The sequence below is a fragment of the Salmo salar genome, chromosome ssa20, assembly GCF_905237065.1.
Source record: "Salmo salar chromosome ssa20, Ssal_v3.1, whole genome shotgun sequence".
Taxonomy (NCBI): Eukaryota; Metazoa; Chordata; class Actinopteri; order Salmoniformes; family Salmonidae; genus Salmo; species Salmo salar.
Window position 1 is genome coordinate 18,386,821 of NC_059461.1, and position 22,984 is coordinate 18,409,804.

Genomic DNA, 22,984 nt, shown 5'->3' on the forward strand with positions numbered 1-22,984 from the left:
GTTTCGCGAGGACCCCTCACAGGGTCTGTGCAAGGCCCCCCCCAAAATATATAATGTTTCATAGTCCAGTTTCATAGCTAATCTCATGCTATTCTAGACAATTTGCCATGAGGCTGAGAGAAAATGTTGCTGTTTTAAAGCAAATTTCCTGCTATTTTACACATTTTGCCATGAGGCAGAGAGAAAAATATAAAATATGTTTTATAGCTCATACGAGCATTAGGGGGCCCCCAACCCCCCAAAAAAGAAAATAAATAACAAGTCTGGAAGAATACAAAAAACAAAAAACATCTCCCGGGGGGGCATGCTCATGGACCCCCGAGGCGTGTGCCCCCACCCACCCACCCACCCACTTCCCACTGCTACTACAATTTCCAAGGAGACACTGGGGAATCCTATCTTATACATCTATGATAGTCGACATTGGCAAGTTGATTATGCCATGCAGAATGTCTATTGTGTGTCTTTTATCCAATTTTTTTTCAGCCACATGTCTCCAAATGAAAATCTAGAGTAACATGTAGCTCATCCACAAAGGACTCACCATGGGCCCTTCAAGACCTGGCAATCCCTTCATGCCTGTGGGCCCCACTTCACCCTTTAGAGAAATAGAAATATATATAATCAAATAGAATTTGAAGTTAATCAATTTAATTTACCACACACAATATGACAAATTTGAGACAGACTAAACCAACTCCCTACCAGGTGCCATCAACAAGTGTGTAAGGGAATAGAGGTAGCGGTTGATTTATGGCTGGGCCTATGTGACTTTTGACAAGAGATTCATTGAATTAAACTAACGTAGCTGAACATACCCTGTCACCTTTTTGACCCGGAAGACCATCCATCACCGGATGTCCCTGAGAACAAAATACATGACAACATTCAATACTGTTTCAGCAACAAACAAAAAAGTTGACTTATGATGTATGCAATTGTATGCATACACATTGTGTATGTCAGAGCCTGTTATAAATAGATAATACAGTACATCTAAATCATACAACATGATCGCATGATTGCAATACTGAACAATTTTCTCCTATATTTTTATTATTAATCCCGTCCCCGCAGGAGGATTTTTGGTAGGCCGTCATTGTAAATAAGAATTTGTTCTTAACTGACTTGCCTAGTTAAATAAAGGTTAAATAAAATATGACAAAAAAAAATATATGATTATAAAGCCTGTCCCAGGACCTGAATCACATGGTTCTGTTTTTTCATGAGGCCAACTGGATATGGCTAATGTTTCGCTAGACTGAGACTAGCCAGGAGATGGATATTTAAAATGGATTTTCACCTCTACACCCCTGTCTTACTCTGCTTGCCAGGAGCCAGCGGTGGGTGTGCAGGAACAGTCATTGGGACTAGACCATGCCAAATACTAAACAGGCAGCCCCAGACTTAACTGGACAATTACTAAGAAAATACCAGGAAAACACAACAAGAAACCTCCAATGTCTGATGGAGCTGGCGAGAACATTGAGATTTCCACCAGTGCTATTATTGTATCAACTGAAAATGACTATCTATAATAACATAATTTCACCTATTTACTTGACTCAGTAAATCGAAACTCATAATGACTAAGTGAAAATGAAAGACACAGAGCCTGTGTATTTGCTGTGCAAGTTAGCTGGCCTGTCCTACTTGGATTCCTCGAAGACCAGGAGAGCCTCTCTTTCCTGACAATCCTATGGGACCCTATGAGAAGAACAATACGTGAAGAATGACCGGTTGGCATGGTTAATTCACTTTAATGAAATGTCTAAAAGAAAAAAGGAAGAATCAATGACAAAAATAAAACAGACACATACCGGGGCCCCCTTTACAGCCAAGTGGTCCAGCTGGCCCTGCTTCTCTCTGTGAGGAACACAGCAGAGAAACAGTCAAACCCTTATACAGGATGTTATTCAGCTCTTGTCTAATAAAATTCAATATAATGCACTGTCCACTGTGCATTGGTAATAACAAAATACTGACCCTTGAGCCGTTTGACCCCTGTGCTCCTATCATGCCAGTCACACCTGGGGCCCCCTGTTCGGGCACATACAGTACATGTGTGAATATGCAAACAATTAAAAAACAACAACCATCATCCATTGTCTTCCTCTGGAAGTAGTACGTCTGCACATATTTGCCAAATCAAGTGTGTGCTGACTGCGGAGGTAAGGTAGGTAGATGAGATAGTGAACAGTCAGTGCTTGCATGGCACCCCTACACTCACCATTGGCCCGAGTGGACCTTGAGCACCATCATACCCAGAATCGCCCTGAAATACATTGTTAATGAGAAGAGAGTCATGGAGAGGACGATCTAGAAGACTACACCATCAAAGAGTGTGTCTGCATAGATTGTAACACAGCTATGTCCTGTAAGGATTATGGATTGTTATGCAAAGTCTTACCTGGGGCCTAGGTGACACTGAAAACCCTTGGGTTCCTCTTTTACCAACCGGCCCCTGAAATTAAAACAGTTATCATCCAAAAGCTTAATTATCCACACCATCTTTATTGCCAACAGCACAGTCAATACAGCAGCACTTGTCAGCACTTGAGAGCCAGAGGATGGAAGTGTCCTACTCACAATTAGGCCAACAGAACCCAGTTCCCCCTGCTCCCCTTTAGTACCCTGGAAAACATAGCAAGAAATACTCTTGAAATACACTCTTGGCATTCTCCCAACCAGCTTCATGAGGTAGTTACCTGGAATGCATTTCAATTAAAAGGTGTGCCTTGTTAAAAGTTAATTAGTTGAAATTATTTCCTTCTTAATGCATTTGAACCAATCAGTTGTATTGTGATAAGGTAGGGGTGGTATACAGAAGATTGCCCTATTTGGTAAAAGACCAAGTCCATACTATGGCAAGAACATCTCAAATAAGCAAAGAGAAATGACAGACTTGAAGGTCTGTAAGACATGAAGGTCAGTCAATACGGAATATTTCAAGAACTTTTCTTCAAATGCAGTCACAAAAACCATCAAGCGCTATGATGAAACTGGCTCTCATGAGGACTGCTACAGGAAAGGAAGAGCCAGAGTTACCTCTGCTGCAGAGGATACATTTATTAGAGTTAACTGCACATAAGATTGCAGCCCAAATAAATGCTTCACAGAGTTCAAGTAACAGACACGTCTCAACATCAACTGTTCAGAGGAGACTGCGTGAATCAGGCCTTTGTGGTCGAATTGCTGCAAAGAAAACCACTACTAAAGGACACCAATAAGAAGAAAAGACTTGCTTGGGCCAAGAAACATGAGCAACGGACATTAGACCAGGGTAAATCTTTCCTTTGGTCTGACGAGTCCAAATTTTAGAATTTTGGTTCCAACCGCCGTGTCTTTTAGAGATGCAGAGTAGGTGAACAGATGATCTCCGCATGTGATGTTCCCACCGTGAAGCATGGAGGAGGAGGTATGATGGTGTGGGGGTGTTATGAAAGACACAGGCTCTGTGTCTTTCATTTTCACTCCTAAAGTTGATTCAGCTGCTGGATCGGGACACCACCAGTAAAGAGCTTGCTCAGGAATGGCAGCAGGCAGGTAGTGAGGCGAAGACTTTTGGAGGATGGCCTGGTGTCAAGAAGGGCAGCAAAGAGGCCACTTCTCTCCAGGAAAAACATCAAGGACAGACTGATATTCTGCAAAAGGTACAGGGATTGGACTGCTGAGGACTGGGGTCAAGTCATTTTCTCTGATATATCCCCTTTCCGATTGTTTGGGGCATCCGGAAAAAGCTTGTCAGGAGAAGACAAGGTGAGCGCTACCATCAGTCCTGTGTCATGCCAACAGTAAAGCATCCTGAGACCATTCATGTGTGGGGTTGCTTCTCAGCCAAGGGAGTGGGCTCACTCACAATTTTGCCTAAGAACAGAGCCATGAATAAAGAATGGTACCAACACATCCTCCGAGAGCAACTTCCCAACCATCCAGGAACAGTTTGGTGATAAACAATGCCTTTTCCAGCATGATGGAGCACCTTGCCATAAGGCAAAAGTGATAACTAAGGAGCACGGGGAACAAAACATTTATATTTTTGGTCCATGGACAGGAAACTCCCCAGACCTTAATCCCATTGAGAACTTGTGGTCAATCCTCAAGAGGCAGCTGAACAAACAAAAACCCACAAATTCTGCCAAACTCTAAGCATTGATTATGCAAGAATGAACTGCCATCAGTCAGGATGTGGCCCAGAAGTTAATTGACAGCATGCCAGGGCGGATTGCAGAGGTCTTGAAAAAGAAGGGTCAACACTGCAAACATTGACTCTTTGCATCAACTTCATGTAATTGTCAATAAAAGCCTTTGACAGTTATGAAATGCTTGTAATTATATTTCAGTATTGCATAGTAACATCTGACAAAAATATCTAAAGACACTGAAGCAGCAAACTTTGTGAAAATGAATATTTGTGTCATTCTCAAAACTTTTGGCCACAACTGTATGTCTACACTTAGGGAAAACTACAGTACTACACATAGGCTACAGATGATCATGAAAAGTGAATCAATATAATCAGTATGATTTAGACAATTATTCTAAGTATGCCTTTGAAAGTTAAAGCACAAAATACAAGCATGCTCCTAACAGGCTATACACTGTGATGGTGAGCAAAGCATCCATCCACTAGAGGGCAGTGCAATAACACTTGTATGTGCATGTGCAGCACAACGTAAGCCTACTTCCACTTTGAGTTTAACAAACTTGGATACTGGATATTTAAAAGGGACCTTCTCTCCAGTCTTTCCTCTGTCTCCCCATGGACCTGTTTCACTAGTAAAACCCTGTAGTTCAGTGAGGAGAGACACAGGAGATGCCAGTGATGTTACTATAAACTAGCGGTTCCCAAACTGTGGGATGAGGGGTCGGCAGGGGAGGCACGGAGAGGTAGGGGGAGATGAACAATTACAGAACAAGACTCATGACGATAAACCCTAACCTGCTGTTTGGAAAGCAGGCAGCGTTTGCGTGGAATTGGTCATTATCATCATAGGGGAATAGAATACAGTAGCTAACAAAATGTTATAGACTCTAGATGACGGCTTATTACTAGGGCCTGATGGTTTTCCAGGTCATCTGGTCAGGAAAAACTCCTGACACTAAAGTCATACTGGTTGTTTCCACTGACTGGGTATACTCTATGACATATGAGATCTGACAGTAGGCACATTTTTGGATAAGTGTTCTTGTTTGACAGCCACTTCCCTGTACTCATTTGACCTTTTGCTACTAAGTAGAACTTCCAGACATGTAGTGTACATTCAACTGGTGTTCTCACCTCATCTCCTATCCCCCCTGGAGGAGAATTCTCTCCCTTATAGCCTCTAGGACCCTGAAATAGAAACCACCACCATTACAGCAAAATACTTTTTTCTCTTCTTTCAATCGAATCAAATCTTGTCGTATGAGTTGTCAACACAGTAATGCCTTTGATTTTACTCAGTTCAAATGTTTTACTGGTGGTAAATTTGTAACATACAGTGCATTCGGAAAGTATTCAGACCCCTTGACCTTTTCCACATTTTGTTACATTACAGCCTTATTTTAAAAAATGTATTGTTTTTTCCCCCTCATCAATCTACACACAATATCCCATAATGACAAAGCAAAAATACGTTTTTAGAAATGTTTGCATAAAAAATGTATTAAATATAACATTTGCCTAAGTATTCAGACTCTTTGCTCAATACTTTGTTGAAGCACCTTTGGCAGCGAATATAGCCTTGAATCTTCTTGGGATTGACGCTACAAGCGTGGCACACCTGTATTTAGGGAGTTTCTCCTATTCCTCTATGCAGATCCTCTCAAGCTCTGTCAGGTTGGATGGGGAGTGTTGCTGCACAGCTAATTTCAGGTCTCTCCATAGATGTTAGATCGGGTTCAAGTCCGGGCTCTGGCTGGGCCACTCAAAGAAATTCAGACTTGTCCCGAAGCCACTCCTGCATTGTATTGGCTGTGTGCTTAGGGTCGTTGTCCTGTTGGAAGGTGAACCTTCACCCCGGTCTGAAGTCCTGAGCGCTCTGGGGTAGGTTTTCATCAAGGATCTCTCTATACTTTACTCTGTTCATCGTTGCCTCGATCCTGACTAGTCTCCCAGTTCCTGCCACTAAAAAACATTTCCATAGGATGATGCTGCCACCACCATGCTTCACCGTAGGGATGATGCCAGGTTTCCTCCAGACGTGACGCTTGGCATTCAGGCCAAAGAGTTAAATCTTGGTTTTATCAGACAAGAGCATGTTGTTTCTCATGGTCTGAGAGTCTTTAGGTGCCATTTGACAAACTCCAAGCGGGCTGTCATGTGCCTTTTTCTGAGGAGTGGCTTCCGTCTGGCCACTCTACCATAAAGGCCTGATTGGTGGAGTGCTGCAGAGATGGTTGTCCTTCTGGAGGGTTCTCCCATCTCCACAGAGGAAATATAGAGCCCTGACCAAGGCCCTTTTCCCCCGATTGCTCTGTTTGGCCGGGCGGCCAGCTCTAGGAAGAGTCTTGGTGCTTCCAAACTTCATCCTGTTAAGAATGATGGAGGGCATTGTGTTCTTGGGGATCTTCAATGCTGCAGAAATATTTTGCTACCCTTCCCCAGATCTGTGCTTTGACACAATCCTGTCTCAGAGCTCTACGGACAATTCCTTCGACCTCATGGCTTGGTTTTTGTTCTGACATGCACTGTCAACTGTGGGACCTTATAAAGACAGGTGTGTGCCTTTCCAAATCATGTCCAATCAATTCAATTTTACACAGGTGGACTCATGAAGTTGTAGAAACATCTCAAGGATGATCAATGGAAACAGCATGCACCTGAGCTCAAGTTTGAGTCTCATAGCAAAGGGTCTGAATACTTATGTAAATAAGGTATCTGTTTTTACTCTTAATATATTTGCAAAGAAATCTAAAAAGCTGTTTTCGCTTTGTCATTATGAGGTATTGTGAGGAGATTGCTGAGAAAACAGTGACATTTATTATTTTTTAGAATAAGGCTTTAACGTAACAAAATGTGTGCAAAAAGTGTACATGGCACTGTACATGCCATCTGAATGTTTTTTGTGTTACCTGAAGGCCAGGGAATCCCGGTGGCCCTGGCCGTCCATCCAGGCCACGCCCGCCATTTGTCCCCCAGGTTCCTGCTTCGGCCTTGAACGCCCTTCGGCCCAGGGTAACCCTGGCACATAGAAATAACACCAGGCTTGATTCATGTATTTAACTTCTTTTAGAACAAGGCCACAAAGTCTAGCAGATTTCAGACAGTAGAGAATACTGAGTCTTGAAAACACAACTACAATTAGAACTAGATCTTCAACTAGAAGAACATCTGTATAACAAGTTGCTAATTGCATTGTTAATATTACCATGTCTCCCCTGTGTCCTGCCATTCCTCTGTGGCCAGGATCTCCAGGAATTCCCTGCACAAACACAGCATCTATCAGTAATTTACACTTACAGTACATCAAAGGCTTTGCATGAATAGGTCCATGCAAGGGCATATGACCATAGTTCATTAGTTATTAGTGTACTGTAAATGGATATACCACTCACTGGTAGGCCAGGTTTGCCAGTTTCCCCTATCAGTCCAGTAGGACCCTGTTCTGTCTGAGGATTTAACAGGAAGAGGTCAATCAGTAACACACTCAGACACACACAGCATCTCTGACTCACTGTAGTACATTGCACATAGCTGAGCTGTGATACTTACAGGCCTGCCTGCCCGCAGCAAATGATAGAAGGATGATCGCTGGAAAAAACAAGCAGAGGTCATTGGAATGATATGGGACAGAGAGATTACATCATGTGAATGATATCGGCATTAAGACAATAACACTAACAACAGATTGTTAAAACAACACTGTAATGCACATGCTGCTGTATGAAACATTAATAAGACACTAATGCTGTTTAGATGTTATAAGAGGTCCTAGGTACAGTAGATTTGGGCTCATACAGGCTCAACTACTACACTGTTACAGTATATGGAATACAAGTCAGCAACTTCACCAATACTGCTGAGAGGGAAACACACAAGTGTTGAGAATGGTGGTAGACTGTATTGCCGTCCCTATTTTATATATCTTTAACCAAATCTAATGAAATGTTATTTGTCACGTGGTCAAATACAACAGATGTAGTAGACCTTACAGTGAAATGCTTACTTACAAGCCCTTAAATAACAATGCGGTTTTAAGAAAAAATAAGTGTTAAGAAAGTATTTTCTAAATAAACTGAAGTAAACAATAAATATACAAATTAAAAAAATAGAAGAAAACCTAAAAATAACAAATAATTGAAGAGCAACAATAAAATAACAGTAACGAGGCTATATACAGTACAGGGAGTACCGGTAGAGAGTCAATGTGCGGGGGCACAGGTTAGTCGAGGTAATTGAGGTAATATGTACATGTAGGTTGAGGGGGCTTAATGTAAATAGCCAGGGAAGCCATTTGGTTAGCTGTTCAGGAGCGTTATGGCTTGGGGATAGAAGCTGTGAAGAAACCTTTTGAACCTAGACTTGGTGCTCCAGTATCGTCGGAGCCGGTGTAGTAGGATTCAATCTTAGTCCTGTATTGATGCTTTGCCTGTTTGATGGTTCATCGGAGGGCATAGGGGGATTTCTTATAAGCGTCCGGGTTAGAGTCCCGCTCCTTGAAAGCGGCAATGTGCGGATGTTACCTGTAATCCATGGCTTCTGGTTGCGGTATGTACGTACGGTCACTGTGGGGACGACGTCATCGATGTATTTACTGATGAAGCCAGGGACTGATGTGGTGTACTCCTTAATGGCATCGGAAGAATCTCGGAACATATTCTAGTCTGTGCTAGCAAAACAGTCCTGTAGCTTAGCATCTGTGTCATCTGACCACTTCGTATTGAGCGAGTCACTGGTACTTCCTGCTTGAGTTTTAGCTTGTAAGCAGGAATCAGGAGGATAGAGCTATGGTCAGATTTGCCAAATGGAGGGCGAGGGAGAGCTTTGTACGCGGATCTGTGCGTGGAGTAAAGATGTTCCAGAGGTTTTTCCCTCTGGTTGCACATGTAACATGCTGCTATAAATAAGGTAAAATGGATTTACATTTTCCTGCATTAAAGTCCCCGGCCACTGGGAGTGCTACCTCTGTATGTCTGTTATAAAGAATTTACACAAAAATCAACTAGTTGTTCAGGGAGCTGGCTCAAAATAGAGCAGCACGCCTTGCCCTCACTGCACATTCAGAACTAACATCAACAACATAGATGCCAGTCTTTTCTGGTTGACAGTTGACAAGAGACTAGTTGCTTCTCTTCTAGTTTTTATGAGATCTATTACTGTGATAAAATTCAGGATTATCTGCATAATTAAATAACATTCAGCTCAGACATCCATACATACCCCACAAGACATGCCACCAGGGGTCTCTTCACAGTCCCCAAGTCCAAAACAAATTCACAGCAACACACAGTATTTTACAGAGCCAGGAGTTTGGTGGCAACTTAATTGGGGCGGACAGGCTTGTGGTAATGGCCGGAGCAGAATAAGTGGAATGGTACCAAGTACATGCCATTCCATTGGCTTCGTTCCAGCCATTATTATGAGCCATCCTCCCCTCAGCAGCCTCCACTGATTCAGAGGCATGATCGCATGGAACTCCCTTCCATCTCCAATAACTCAAGCAAACAGCAAAATTACATAAAAAAAAACAGAATAAACAACATCTCATGGAACAGAGGGGACTGTGAGGACACACACACAGACATACTGACACACAATTTTTATGTATTTTTATTGTTTGTATATTGTTGTATTTTAAATGTGTGTATCAGTGCTTAGTTACTTGTCAAGTTTTGTGATTTTTTGTGGACCCCAGGAAGAGTAGCTGCTGCTTCTGCAAAAGCTAATGGGTATCCAAATAAACAAATAAACTGTTTGCTCAAAGTAAAATCGAAATCTCTCACCGGCCCCAGTGTGCTCCCAGCTGCCTGCAACAGCTGTGGAAAATTCACACAGCTCTGGGCCTGTAGTCACTGGAGAGAGAGAGGGGGAAACCAAAGCACAGGGGATAAACAGTGGCGTCATACTGGCGGTTACAATGCACCATCCGCTGACACATCAAGCCTCATTACTGTAGCTAGCTACATCAGTGTTGCTGACAGAGCTGGGACATGCTTTAGTCTCATTCACATTTGCCTATCTAATCATATTGCAATGTATTTCTTTCACGATGAGGTTGGGGAAACATTCCAGCATTAAGATGTGGGAAATAAACACGACTCGAGAAAGTACCGTGTGAATACAACGGATCCGTTTCAAAATTAGATACAGGCGTGTATGAAATCCATATAAGATACTTAATTTTTTTGTGTCACAAATTATTTTTCCTGTTGATCCCTAAAATATACTTCCAGTAACTTATCTGCCACGTCGACGCACTTACACAATTGCAGCAATCAACTTTAATCATCATAAGATAAGATATATACAACTGCCTTCAATTACAGCAACCTGGGTGGAGTTGAGGACTGTGGTATTAAGGCAGGCTGACATTTCCAGTCCGAAATAGCCGGATTGGGGAGTCTGGTGAGAACACTGCCATGGCTGGGTCGGTGTCAGGGCCAGGGCTGCTGCTCTGCTGTGACGCACATCCAACAACATGTCCTGGTGAACTGGGAGATCAAGCTATTCTTTGACAGCACATGCGCCAAAAACTGCATGTTACATTAAGTTTCATAACACTCCCAGGCAGGATGCTGTGAGATGGGTGGACAGTGGACACTGGAAAGACAGAAAGAATCTTACCCTGAAGGAAGTCCTGTCCTCCTGGGAGTTCCTCCAAAGGTAGAGGGTGGGGAGTCCTGGAGGACCTGGGAAGCCTGTATCACCTCTCCTGACCTCCTGCCCTCTGACACCCTGAGAACCCCAGAGAATCACAGATAACAGAGCAGTCTATGACAATGAGTGACGATGCTCAACCAACTGCAAGTCACAACGCAGACTTTAAAAACACGTTCACATACATACCATAAAATCCATAAGTCATTTGGGTTTTACTCATCATTCATCATCCTTATTCATCATTACTCAAACTTTTTTCCAAACAATTATTTCACCAGAGATCTATTCCCTTACCTTGTCTCCTTTAAACCCAAGAGGACCTTTTCTGCCTGCACATACCTGCAGGAACGACAATGTGGTAAACGTAGGGACAGATATTTACAGGAAGTTATAATAATACTGGAACAACCTGAAAAGGTCACGGTTTGGCAATAGAACTAGAGGATGATGCAACAGAGTGGCAAAGTGTACATTTTGGTCTGCAGTACCATATTAATGCCACATCTTTTTGAAATGCTTATTTCCTCTCCTGTCATTTTGTAGAGTGCATGAATCAGTCTATGTCCATGTCCTATGGGTAGATTCAACCACAGCATTTGTACAGTATTTCCATAACCTGTACTTGTAGCAATAAAAAAATGTAAAGATTAAAACGAGTTGTTTTTTTTGGCATTACATGAGCTGCAGTGGGAGATTTTTTAATTAAAATTAGAGGCAGTTACAAACCACTGATGTTTTCCTTTTCCGATAGAGACAAAGATATCAGTGTCTTACAAGAAAACCCTAGCTGAATAAACCCCTGAAGACATACAGTACTTCTCATGAGGAAGAAATAGATGACTGTTCCATATTCTAAGATCCCCACTCAAATGTCAGTTTCTTCTGCTTCCTGTCTCCATAAAATCAGATGTTCAGTAAACATAACTTTGCTTGTGTGAAATCACTGACTTTGATTCTATGTGGTGATGTTCTCATCCAAGGCTGTGACTGTAAAGGAGTACTTGCTGTCATGGCCGCCTATACCAGTGTGGTGAAAGGTAAGGATAGAGGGATTCGCATCATGAACTACCACAAGCCCATTCCCTTGTTGTAGGGTGGCTGAGCTCTCGGAGATAGGAGAGTTGCCTTCTTGGAGGGAGGGATCCTATGAAGAGAGAGAGAGAGATAACTGTGGTTAATGGTTGCAGCCACATAACCAGATCCCCCTGGTACAAAGTACCAAGAATGGTCACTCACCCACAACAGATACATCTCCATCAAACAGTTCCATCAAATGAACAACAACAAATGACTGAGACAGCATTAAATAGATCAACATTTCCCCAATTACATGTATATCAAACATTAGGAACACCTTCCTAATATTAGTTGCACCCCCGCCTTTTCCCCTCAGAACAGCCTGAATTTGTTGGGGCATGGACTCCACAAGGTGTTGAAAGCATTCCACAGGGACGCTGGCCCATGTTGACTCCAACGCTTTCCACAGTTGTGTCAAGTTGGCTGGATGTCCTTTGGGTGGACCATTCTTGATACAAACGGGAAACTGTTGAGCATTGAAAAAACCAGCAGAGTTGACATTCTTGACACAAACTGGTGCGCCTGGCACTACCATACCCAGCTCAAAGGCACTTACATGTTTTTGTCTTGCCCATTTGCTCTCTGAATGGCACACATATAGTTGAAGTCGGAAGTTTACATACACTTAGGTTGGAGTCATTAAAACTCGTTTTTCAACCACTCCACAACTGTCTTGTTAACAAACTATAGTTTTGGCAAGTCGGTTAGGACATCTACTTTGTGCATGACACAAGTAATTTTTCCAACAATTGTTTACAGACAGATTATTTCACTTAAAATTCACTGTATCACAATTCCAGTGGGTCAGAAGTCTACATACACTAAGTTGACGGTGCATTTAACACAGCTTGGAAAATTCCAGAAAATGATGCCATGGCTTTAGAAGCTTCTGATAGGCTAATTGACATCCTTTGAGTCAATTGCAGGTGTACCTACAGATGTATTTCAAGGCCTGCCTTCAAACAGTGTCTCTTTGCTTGACATCATGGGAAAATCAAAAGAAATCAGCCAAGACCTCAGAAAAAGAATTGTAGACCTCCACAAGTCTGGTTCATCCTTGGGAGCAATTTCCAAACGCCTGAAGGTACCACGTTCATCTGTACAAACAATAGTACGCAGGTATAAACACCATGGGACCATGCAGCCGTCATACCGCTCAGGAAGGAGATGCCTTCTGTCTCCTAGAGATGAACATACTTTGCTGCGAAATTGCAAATCAATCCCAGAACAACAGCAAAGGACCTTGTCATGATGCTGGGGGAAACGGGTACAAAAATATCTATATCCACAGTAAAACGAGACCTAAAATCGACATAACCTGAAGGGCCGCTCAGCAAGGAAGAAGCCACTGCTCCAAAACTCCCATAAAAAAGCCAGACTACATTTTGCAACTGCACATGGGGACAAAGATCGTACTTTTTGGAGAAATGTCCTCTGGTCTGATGAAACAAAAATAGAACGGTTCGGCCATAATGACCATCGTTATGTTTGGAGGAAAAAGGGGGAGGCTTGCAAGCCGAAGAACACCATCCCAACCGTGAAGCACGGGGGTGGCAGCATCATGTTATGGGGGTGCTTTGCTGCAGGAGGGACTGGTGCACTTCACAAAATAGATGGCATCATGAGGTAAGAAAATGATATGGATATATTGAAACAACATCTCAAGACATCAGTCAGGAAGTTAAAGCTTGGTCGCAAATGGGTCTTCCAAATGGACAATGACCTCAAACATACTTCCAAAGTTGTGGCAAAATGGCTTAAGGACAACAAAGTCAAGATATTGGAGTGGCCATCACAAATCCCTGACCTCAATCCTATAGAACATTTGTGGGCAGAACTGAAAAGGTGTGTGTGAGCAAGGAGGCCTACAAACCTGACTCATTTACACCAGCTCTGTCATGAGGAATGGGCCAAAATTCATCCAACTTATTGTGGGAAGCTTGGTAAAGGCAACTTGAAACATTTGACCCAAGTTAAACAATTTAAAGGCAATGCTACCAAATACTAATTGAGCGTATGTAAACTTCTGACCCACTGGGATTGTGACGAAAGAAATAAAAGCTGAAATAAATCATTCTCTCTACTATTATTCTGACATTTCACATTCTTAAAATAAAGTGGTGATCCTAACTGACCTCAGACAGGGAATTTTTACTAGGATTAAATGTCAGGAATTGTGAAAAACTGTGTTTAAATGTATTTGGCTAAGGTGTATGTAAACGTCCGACTTCAACTGTACACAATTCATGTCTGAATTGTCTTAAGGCTTAAAAATCCTTCTTTAACCTTTCTCCTCCCCTTCATCTACACTGACTGAAGTGGATTTAACAAGTGACATCAATACGGGCTCATAGCTTTCACCTGGATTGACCTGGTCAGTCTATGTCATGGAAAAGTAGGTGTTCTTAATGTTTGTATACTCAGTGTAGGTGCTTATTAACATAGAAACGGTACTATTCGTTTTTGACTATAGACAATGCTCAGCGTCACTTACATAAGTTTAAAAATGGGTTAACAAGTCTGGGCCTGATGACCATCAACTTCAAAGAGAAGCTGGGATGACATTAGAGAGACAGCTGTGTCCAGGTGAGTGGCAGAGCTTCAGTCTACCTCACACGGGCCTCTACTAGAGCAGACAATGGGCCTTTATCTGTGATAAGATAGTATTAATGTGCTCTCTCTATCTCAGCGACCTCTCTCAGATGAGCGGATACTTTATCTCCCTGGGCCTGAAACTATTTGTCCAACTAAGCTCCTTAACCTCCCTATAGCTCTGCCTCTCATCCCCGGGCTGAGCCCCGGAATGGAAGCACTGGATTAGAGGAAAAGGCAGAGCAGTAACAGAATGATAGTACAAGGGAGAGCAAGGGAGTTATGCACAAACCTACTATAGGAGGTTTGATGTCGAAGGGAAACACTAAGGGAAATTACACTGTTAGCACCTGTAATAGAGAGGCACCATACTTGGCCAACTGCCAGTGGCTGCAGCAGAACAGAACAGACTAGTGCAATGAGGGAGTGAGTCAGTGGTTTGTGGGAACAATTGATCCGGGGTCTGGGTCTGGGGGTTTGAGCTGGAACTCTGCTCAAAAGTGTGAACTGAAGATGTGCATGTGGCCAAGGAACACAGTACTCCAGACTCTTTGATCTCTGCAGTGGATCAATAATGAGTCTGTCGTATTCATCTCGGCATAATACAGGACATACAGTACAAACTCAAATTGATTATGAAGTAATAAACCATGCATCTATTTCTAACCACGTCTTGCCTGATAGACACACAAAGCATTAGAAGAATATAAAGGATAATTCGCTTTTAGTGCAAACAAACACAAAACCCTGGTGAGATATCCTTTGTGTAATGTCTAAACCTAAACCATGTATACAGTTGAAGTCGGAAGTTTACATACAATTTAGCCAAATACATTTAAACTCAGTTTTTCACAATTTCTGGCATTTAATCCTAGTAAAAATGTCCTGTCTTAGGTCAGTTAGGATCACCACTTTATTTTAAGAATGTGAAACGTCAGAATAATAGTAGAGAGAATGATTTAGTTCAGCTTTTATTTCATTCATCACATTCCCAGTGGGACAGAAGTTTACATACACTCAATTAGTATTTGATAGCATTGCCTTTAAATTGTTTAACTTGGGTCAAACGTTTTGGGTAGCCTTCCACAAACTTCCCACAATAAGTTGGGTGAATTTTGGCCCATTCCTCATGACAGAGCTGGTGTAACTGAGTCAGGTTTGTAGGCCTCCTTGCACGCTTTTTCAGTTCTGCCCACAAATGTTCTGTAGGATTGAGGTCAGGGCTGTGTGATGGCCACTCCAATACCTTGACTTTGTTGCCCTTAAGCCATTTTGCCATCCTCATGATGCCATTTATTTTGTGAAGTGCACCAGTCCCTCCTGCAGCAAAGCACCCCCACAACATGATGCTGCCACCCCCGTGCTTCACGGTTGGGATGGTGTTCTTTGGCTTGCAAGCCTCCCCCTTTTTCCTCCAAACATAATGATGGTCATTATGGCCAAACAGTTCTATTTTTGTTTCATCAGACCAGAGGACATTTTTCCAAAAAGTACAATCTTTGTCCCCATATGCAGCTGCAAACCGTAGTCTGGCTTTTTTATGGGAGTTTTGGAACAGTGGCTTCTTCCTTGCTGAGCGGCCTTTCAGGTTATGTTGATATAGGACTCGTTTACTGTGGATATAGATACTTTTGTACCTGTTTCCTCCAGCATCTTCACAAGGTCCTTTGCTGTTGTTCTGGGATTGATTTGCACTATTCGCACCAAGGTACATTCATCTCTAGGAGACAGAACGTGTCTATTTCCTGAGCAGTATGATGGCTGTGTGGTCCCATTGTGTTTATACTTGCGTACTATTGTTTGTACAGATGAACGTGGTACCTTCAGGCGTTTGGAAATTGCTCCCAAGGATGAACCAGACTTGTGGAGGTCTACAATTCTTTTTCTGAGGTCTTGGCTGATTTCTTTTGATTTTCCCATGATGTCAAGCAAAGAGGCACTGAGTTTGAAGGTAGGCCTTGAAATACAGCCACAGGTACACCTCCAGTTGACTCAAATGATGTCAATTAGCCTATTAGAAGCTTCTAAAGCATGACAACATTTTCTGGAATTTTCCAAGCTGTTTAAAGGCACAGCCAACTTAGTGTGTGTAAACTTCTGACCCACTGGAATTGTGATACAGTGAATTATAAGTGAAATAATCTGTCTGTAAACAATTGTTGGAAAAATTACTTGTGTCATGCACAAAGTAGATGTCCTAACCGACTTGCCAAAACTATAGTTTGTTAACAAGACATTTGTGGAGTGGTTGAAAAACGAGTTTTAATGACTCCAACCTAAGTGTATGTAAACTTCCGACTTCAGCTATATGTGTATAACCCGTTACAGTCTAAGGCCTGTCTAAGCCTGGAGAGGGAGGGTGTTCTACTAAGCTATATGGAATTATTTTAAGAAGGTCATACCAAGGATCATTTTGCAATTTGTTTTTGAAATGTAAGACCCATTGAAGTATCCCTCAAAAATCTAAAAGACATATTTAATGAAAAATTGTATTTTGGTTTACTGCTATAAGCCCATACAAGTGCATTGAATAACAAATTCACTACATGGAACAACAAATAGTCCCCAAAAACAAATCAAAGGGAAGCTTATTCTGAAGTGTCTGTCCTATATCTGAGAGATATAATAACTATTTTGGGGTGGGCATTAAACAGTCTCCATATATATACACTGCGTGCACAATTATTAGGCAAATTGTATTCCTCTGGATTAATTTTATTGTTGAACAAACACAATGCTCTCAGTCAATCGAAAATGTTATTGAACCTCAAACCTGAATGTTTAACAAAGAAAAAGTGAGTTTTGTCTTTCTCAGGGAAATATATAAGTGTGCACAATTATTAGGCAACTATTAGTGTGCAGAATTATTAGGCAACTAAATTACAAAAATAATTTCTCTCAACTCACTTGTTTATTCTCAATTTTTAGAGTAAGTGTAACAGATAAGTAACACAAAATGACAATTATATAAAATTTTTGGCCTTTCAAAAATATTCAGTGACCAATATAGCCACCCTTATTTTCAATAACTGCCATGAGCCTTCCATCCATGGAGTCTGTCAGTTTCTTGATCTGTTCACGATAGATTTTTGCTGTAGCAGCAACCACAGCCTCCCAAATGTTGTTTCAAAAAGGTGTATTGTCTTCCATCACTGTAAATCTCACGTTTGAGAAGGGCACACAAGTTCTCAATAGGATTTAAGTCAGGTGAGGAAGGGGGCCAGGTCATTACTCAGGCATCTTTGAGGCCCTTGCTGGCTAGCCAAGCAGTGGAGTACTTGGATGCATGTGATGGAGCATTGTCCTGCATAAAGATCATGGCCTTCTAGAATGCTGAGGACTTCTTCCTGTACCACTGTTTGACGAAAGAATCTTCCAGAAACTGGCAGTAGGTTTGGGAGTTGAGTTTCAGTCCATCTTCAACCCGAAAAGGTCCAACTACCTCCTCCTCAATGATAGCAGCCCATACCAGTACCCCTCCTTCACCTTGCTGGCACCTGACTCAAAGTGGTGCCCTGTGTCCATTACTGATCCAGCCACGGGCCCATCCATTTGGTCCATCAACAGTCACTTTCATTTAATCTGTCCATAAATCCTTTGAAAAATCTGTCTTCAGGTATTTCTTTACCCAATCTTGACGCTTCAACTTGTGAATCTTATTCAGTGGTGGTCTTGTTTCAGTCTTCTTGACCTTGGCCATGTCTCTGAGCACTTGACACCTTGTACTTCTGAACACTCCAGGTAGGTTGCAGTTCTGGAATACGGTGGCACTGGAGGATAATGGGTTCCTGGTAGTTTGACGTTTAATTCTTCTCAAGTCTTTTGCAGTTAATTTGCGCCTTTTCTTCCCCATGCGTTTTTTGCGCCCCAGTTGACTATTCGCAACAAAATGTTTGAATGTCCGGTGGTCACACCTCAATAGTATAGCTATTTAAAGAGTGTCGCATCCGTCTGAAAGGCATTTTACATTTCTGGCTTTTCAGTGTCAGTTAAATTTCTTTTTTGGCCAATTTTACCTGAGGTAATGAGGCTGCCTAATAATTATGCACACCTTGATATAAGGTGTTATTCACTTTCGCCACACCCTCCCTCATTACACAAATACATATCACCTGAAAATGATTAAATCCAATAAGCATTCAAGTTTATATGGTTTGGAGTTTGAAAATGTGAATAGAAACAATGATAAGATCAGAATACTCACTTGCCTAATAATTGTGCACGCAGTGTATATATTTAGTAAAAACAATGTTTTTTAAATTTAACTAGGCAAGTCAGTTAAGAACAAATTCTTATTTACAATGACGGCCTACACTGGCCAAACCTGGACAACGCTGGGCAAATTGAGCCCCGCCCTATGGGACTCCCAATCACGGCCGGTTGTGATACAGCCTGGATAGTATAGTTCATTCATTTGTTCAACTGGTACTGGGGGACCTTCAGACGAGTCTTGTGAGGCCTGTGGATGTCCTAGAGCAAAACGACATGTACATGTTCCTGAGTCTCAGAGGGGTCATATTAGGGGTCATATTAGCCCAAACTGTTCGGACGCTACAGACAGAAGTTGGCAGATCGGCTGTACCAACTTTAAACCCAAAATGCTCATCTTTTCATAGAGGGGTCATAATAGATTTTTAGGCCAAACCGTTCGGATGCCACAGACAATTTTGTGAGAAGACTGAATTTCGTGATGTCTCATGGTCTGCCAAACACCGCTCTAGCTCTGTCACCTTTCATCGCAGACGCAGCACTGCGACATCGGGGGATGCGGTGGATTGAGACACATCCAATGCAACAACAAAAATATATCTCTAGCTTAAACTGACAGATTTTTGTCGGGATTTTGTTTATTATGCTAACTTGATTTCCGCGGGGGCACGGACATCGACTTTAGGGGGATAAACGAGCTGTAATATTTGCATCCATTCTGAACAGTGCTTGACTGATGAGACGAGTGCATTGTGCCTGTATCATGTAACAGGGAGGTTTGAATAGGGACCGGTGCATTCTGCAGCCAGGAAATCTTTTCATTAGAGGGAAGACATTTAGCTAACAAGGTTATCTCTACTGGTCAGACTGGAAGATACATGTCAACAAAGACCATTTCAGCCAGAGACTCTAGTGTGGTTGCGCATCATGTGAGAGATTACTGAAGAAAAGGCAGGGGATAAATCTGTATGGGCTGACCTAACAATAAATGATGAGGAGGACCATTTCTCAAAGGCTTAGACACAGGTATGAGGATGCTCTTCCCCGGCCATGTGTCTGAAAATGCAGCTGGGCAAGTACACTCCATCATCCCGAGCTATATATAATAATCAGAGATGTTATGAGGAAGTGTATTACTAGAGGGGGAAATTGGATATTTGTAGAAGAGTAAAAAGGGGGATGAGTCATGATGTAATACAGAGATGAAGTACAACAGTCGGTTCAAAATATTTCACAGGCCCCTAGAATAATGTGTATTAGTTATAATATATTTGACATTTTCCTTTGTTCTGTAAGTATAATTTCCATACCACATCTTGCGTTGGAGTCACAGTCTACTTTAGGATAGATCACAAAAGATGGCAGAATTTCAGATTTTCTACATGGCCATAAGAAAACCTTTTTTTTGACAATGACGTACCCACGTGTGCTGGCAAAGAAACAATTGCGTCATATGAATCTGTTTAGTGGAGTCTCTGTTTAGTGGAGTCTGTGTTTAGTGGAGTCTGTGTTTAGTGGAGTCTCTGTTTAGTGGAGTCTCTGTTTAGTGGAGTATCTGTTTAGTGGAGTATCTGTTTAGTGGAGTCTCTGTTTAGTGGAGTCTCTGTTTAGTGGAGTCTGTTTAGTGGAGTCTGTTTAGTGGAGTCTCTGTTTAGAGGAGTCTCTGTTTATTGGAGTCTCTGTTTAGTGGAGTCTCTGTTTAGGTGTGTCTCTGTTTAGTGGAGTCTCTGTTTAGTGGAGTCTCTGTTTAGTGGAGTCTCTGTTTAGTTGAGTCTCTGTTTAGGTGTGTCTCTGTTTAGTGGAGTCTCTGTTTAGTGGAGTCTCTATCTTCAGGCTAAAGTACAATACCCCAACGGCCAACTAAACAACAGCAAAGAAAATGTTGACAAGGCAAAAGCATCTCAATGTCTGTGAGACATAGGGGAAGCAAAACATGTCCTAATAACCATGATGAAAATACACTGCACTTAATCAACACAATCACAACAGTGAATGTCACATCTGGGATATCTAAGCAGTTCTGAGTACAATAGTGTCACTGTAGTCAGCACAGCAGCAAATGTATTTGACATTCACATCTACAACCTGATCATCACTACTATGAACTATAGTTAGTGAATTCTCCCTAAAGTATCCACAGTCAATTTCCTTTGGGTTCCCTACCATGTGAGATGCTCTCCATCGACCCTCCACGCATAGTCCAAGCAGGAAAGAATCCAGCATTAAGCAGCCCAGTATCCAGATAAAAAACTGCATGGCTACAGTACAAGAGAAGAGCAACCACTCCTTCTACACCACTCCTAGTCCACAGGAGTCCTCCCAGGCAGAGTACGCTGTGCTCTCTCCCAGCGCTCTCCTTGTGAGCAGGAACACACAGACACACGCTGGGCTGAGGTCCCACTCACTTTATCACTCTATCACAGCTGCCCAGGGCACAGGTGGATCTTAGGACATCCAAGTACTACGTGATATGAATGTGCTAATGTTTGTAATGAAACCCTTTGTACGATTTAATATACCAAGGGGTGAATGAGAGAACTTGATGGGAAAATAGAAAGGATCACACACATACTGTAACTGGAGTCCAATTACTAATAGCAAAGGGACTTCAGAGCCGTTGAAATGGCACAGTGAGGCCACAGAGACAGAGATGTCATATGAAACTTAGTAGAAAACGTAGCTGTGATCGGCTAATGATCTGACAGAGGCTAATTTGATTTAAATAAAAGGATTACGCTGGAGACCTAAAACATTCAGAATCAAATCAGCAGTGACCACAAGGTCATTAAAACAGGAGGGATTATGGGGATTAATGAGAAACCATGGCAACAGCATCAACCAAGGGGAAGCCACTACAGAATATGCTTTACTTGAGAGTGGGAAAAATCCCTTGAGGTTTTCCCCATTTTCATTAGACTGGAAACTTAAGAGGAAAAGCACTTAGCATCAGTCCCATCACATAATCTACAGAGGCTAGATAACTGCTTCCAGATCCTCTGTCCGTGGAATAAGCTACTCTCTACACATCCAACATTGAGGCCAGACCACAGAACTGTATTAGACATGTGGCTTCCATTATGGAGACTTTAGCAAGGGCGTGAATAGTGATGGGAGACAATGGGCTAGTAATAAAGCAACACTTTTTTCAGCACCTTCTCATATACTGTTTGTATTTGGCTGTAGTGGGTTGAACTAAATTATAAACTGGGTGGTTCAAGTCCTGAATGCTGATTGGCTGACAGCCGTGGTATATCAGACCGTATACCACGGGTATGACAAAATGTAAATTTTTTACTGCTCTACTTACATTGGTAACCAATTTATAATAGCATTAAGGCACTGCAGGGTTTTTGGTATGTGGCCAATATACCACAGCTAAGGGCTGTATCCAGGCACTCCACGTTGCATCGGGGATAAGAACAGCCCTTAGCCATGATTTATTGGCCATATACCACACCCCCTCAGGCCTTATTGCTTAATTATAGCCCAGTGAATATGGTCTGAGGTCAAAGTCGCAGATGATAGACAAGGACTGCCAATGTGGACGAGAACAAAGAGAGCTGTGTGGTACAGAAACACAGAGCAAAACTACCACAAGCAAGTGCCAAAATTACTTGTCATGGCAACCATGAGCCATGACTGTTTATTTCTTGTTCCTCCCCTTTGCCATTTCAATGATGTCACTTATAAGCTACCAAAGGTGGATGCACGCATGAGGGACACTGTATAATAATTTGCCCTACTCCAATTGAAATCTAGGTTGCAGCCAATAAGTGGCAGAACAGTTAATACATGTTATTTTGAACCTGCCGCTTGGGATAGAATGTAATGAAACACCACATAAGGTTGGCACGAGGTTGTGCTTTGAGTGAAGTAGTTGGCAACTGGCAAACAGTTCTAGGGCTGATCCTAGATTTTCCTTGACTTGCAGGAAATTACCCCTGACCTGCAAGCTCACTTTTTATCCTATTGCCCTTTGTAAAGTAATTCCCTAAAAATCGAATCAAATCAAATTGTATTGGTCACATACACATGGTTAGCAGATGTTAATGCGAGTGTTGCAAAATGCTTGTGCTTCTAGTTCCGACAGTACAGCAATATCTAACAAGTTATCCCCAAAAACTAATCCCCAACAACTACCTAATACACACAAATCTAAAGGGATGGAATAAGAATATGTACATATACATTTTTATTTTTTATTTTTTTGTATTTTTATTTCACCTTTATTTGACCAGGTAGGCTAGTTGAGAACAAGTTCTCATTTGCAACTGCGACCTGGCCAAGTTAAAGCAAAGCAGT

The 22,984-nt window shown here is 42.0% G+C and overlaps 1 protein-coding gene across 1 annotated transcript in view; it reads right to left on the reverse strand.

Moving 5' to 3' along the window:
• Nucleotides 1-21,078, reverse strand: part of LOC106580007 (collagen alpha-1(XIII) chain) — a 28,464-nt gene extending 7,386 nt beyond the window's left edge. The window contains exons 1-18 of the mRNA XM_045703022.1: nucleotides 20,846-21,078; nucleotides 11,753-11,948; nucleotides 11,099-11,143; nucleotides 10,769-10,879; nucleotides 9,928-9,996; nucleotides 7,697-7,735; nucleotides 7,540-7,593; nucleotides 7,353-7,406; nucleotides 7,057-7,165; nucleotides 5,282-5,335; nucleotides 2,590-2,634; nucleotides 2,411-2,464; nucleotides 2,231-2,275; nucleotides 1,987-2,040; nucleotides 1,821-1,866; nucleotides 1,654-1,707; nucleotides 819-863; nucleotides 545-598 (exon numbers count right to left, since the gene is read on the reverse strand). Coding sequence (XP_045558978.1) covers nucleotides 545-598; nucleotides 819-851 — 87 coding nt within the window. The 5' untranslated portion in view covers nucleotides 852-863; nucleotides 1,654-1,707; nucleotides 1,821-1,866; ... (12 more) ...; nucleotides 11,753-11,948; nucleotides 20,846-21,078. The remainder of the gene's footprint in view (nucleotides 1-544; nucleotides 599-818; nucleotides 864-1,653; nucleotides 1,708-1,820; nucleotides 1,867-1,986; nucleotides 2,041-2,230; nucleotides 2,276-2,410; nucleotides 2,465-2,589; nucleotides 2,635-5,281; nucleotides 5,336-7,056; nucleotides 7,166-7,352; nucleotides 7,407-7,539; nucleotides 7,594-7,696; nucleotides 7,736-9,927; nucleotides 9,997-10,768; nucleotides 10,880-11,098; nucleotides 11,144-11,752; nucleotides 11,949-20,845) is intronic.
• Nucleotides 21,079-22,984: the final 1,906 nt, after the last annotated feature.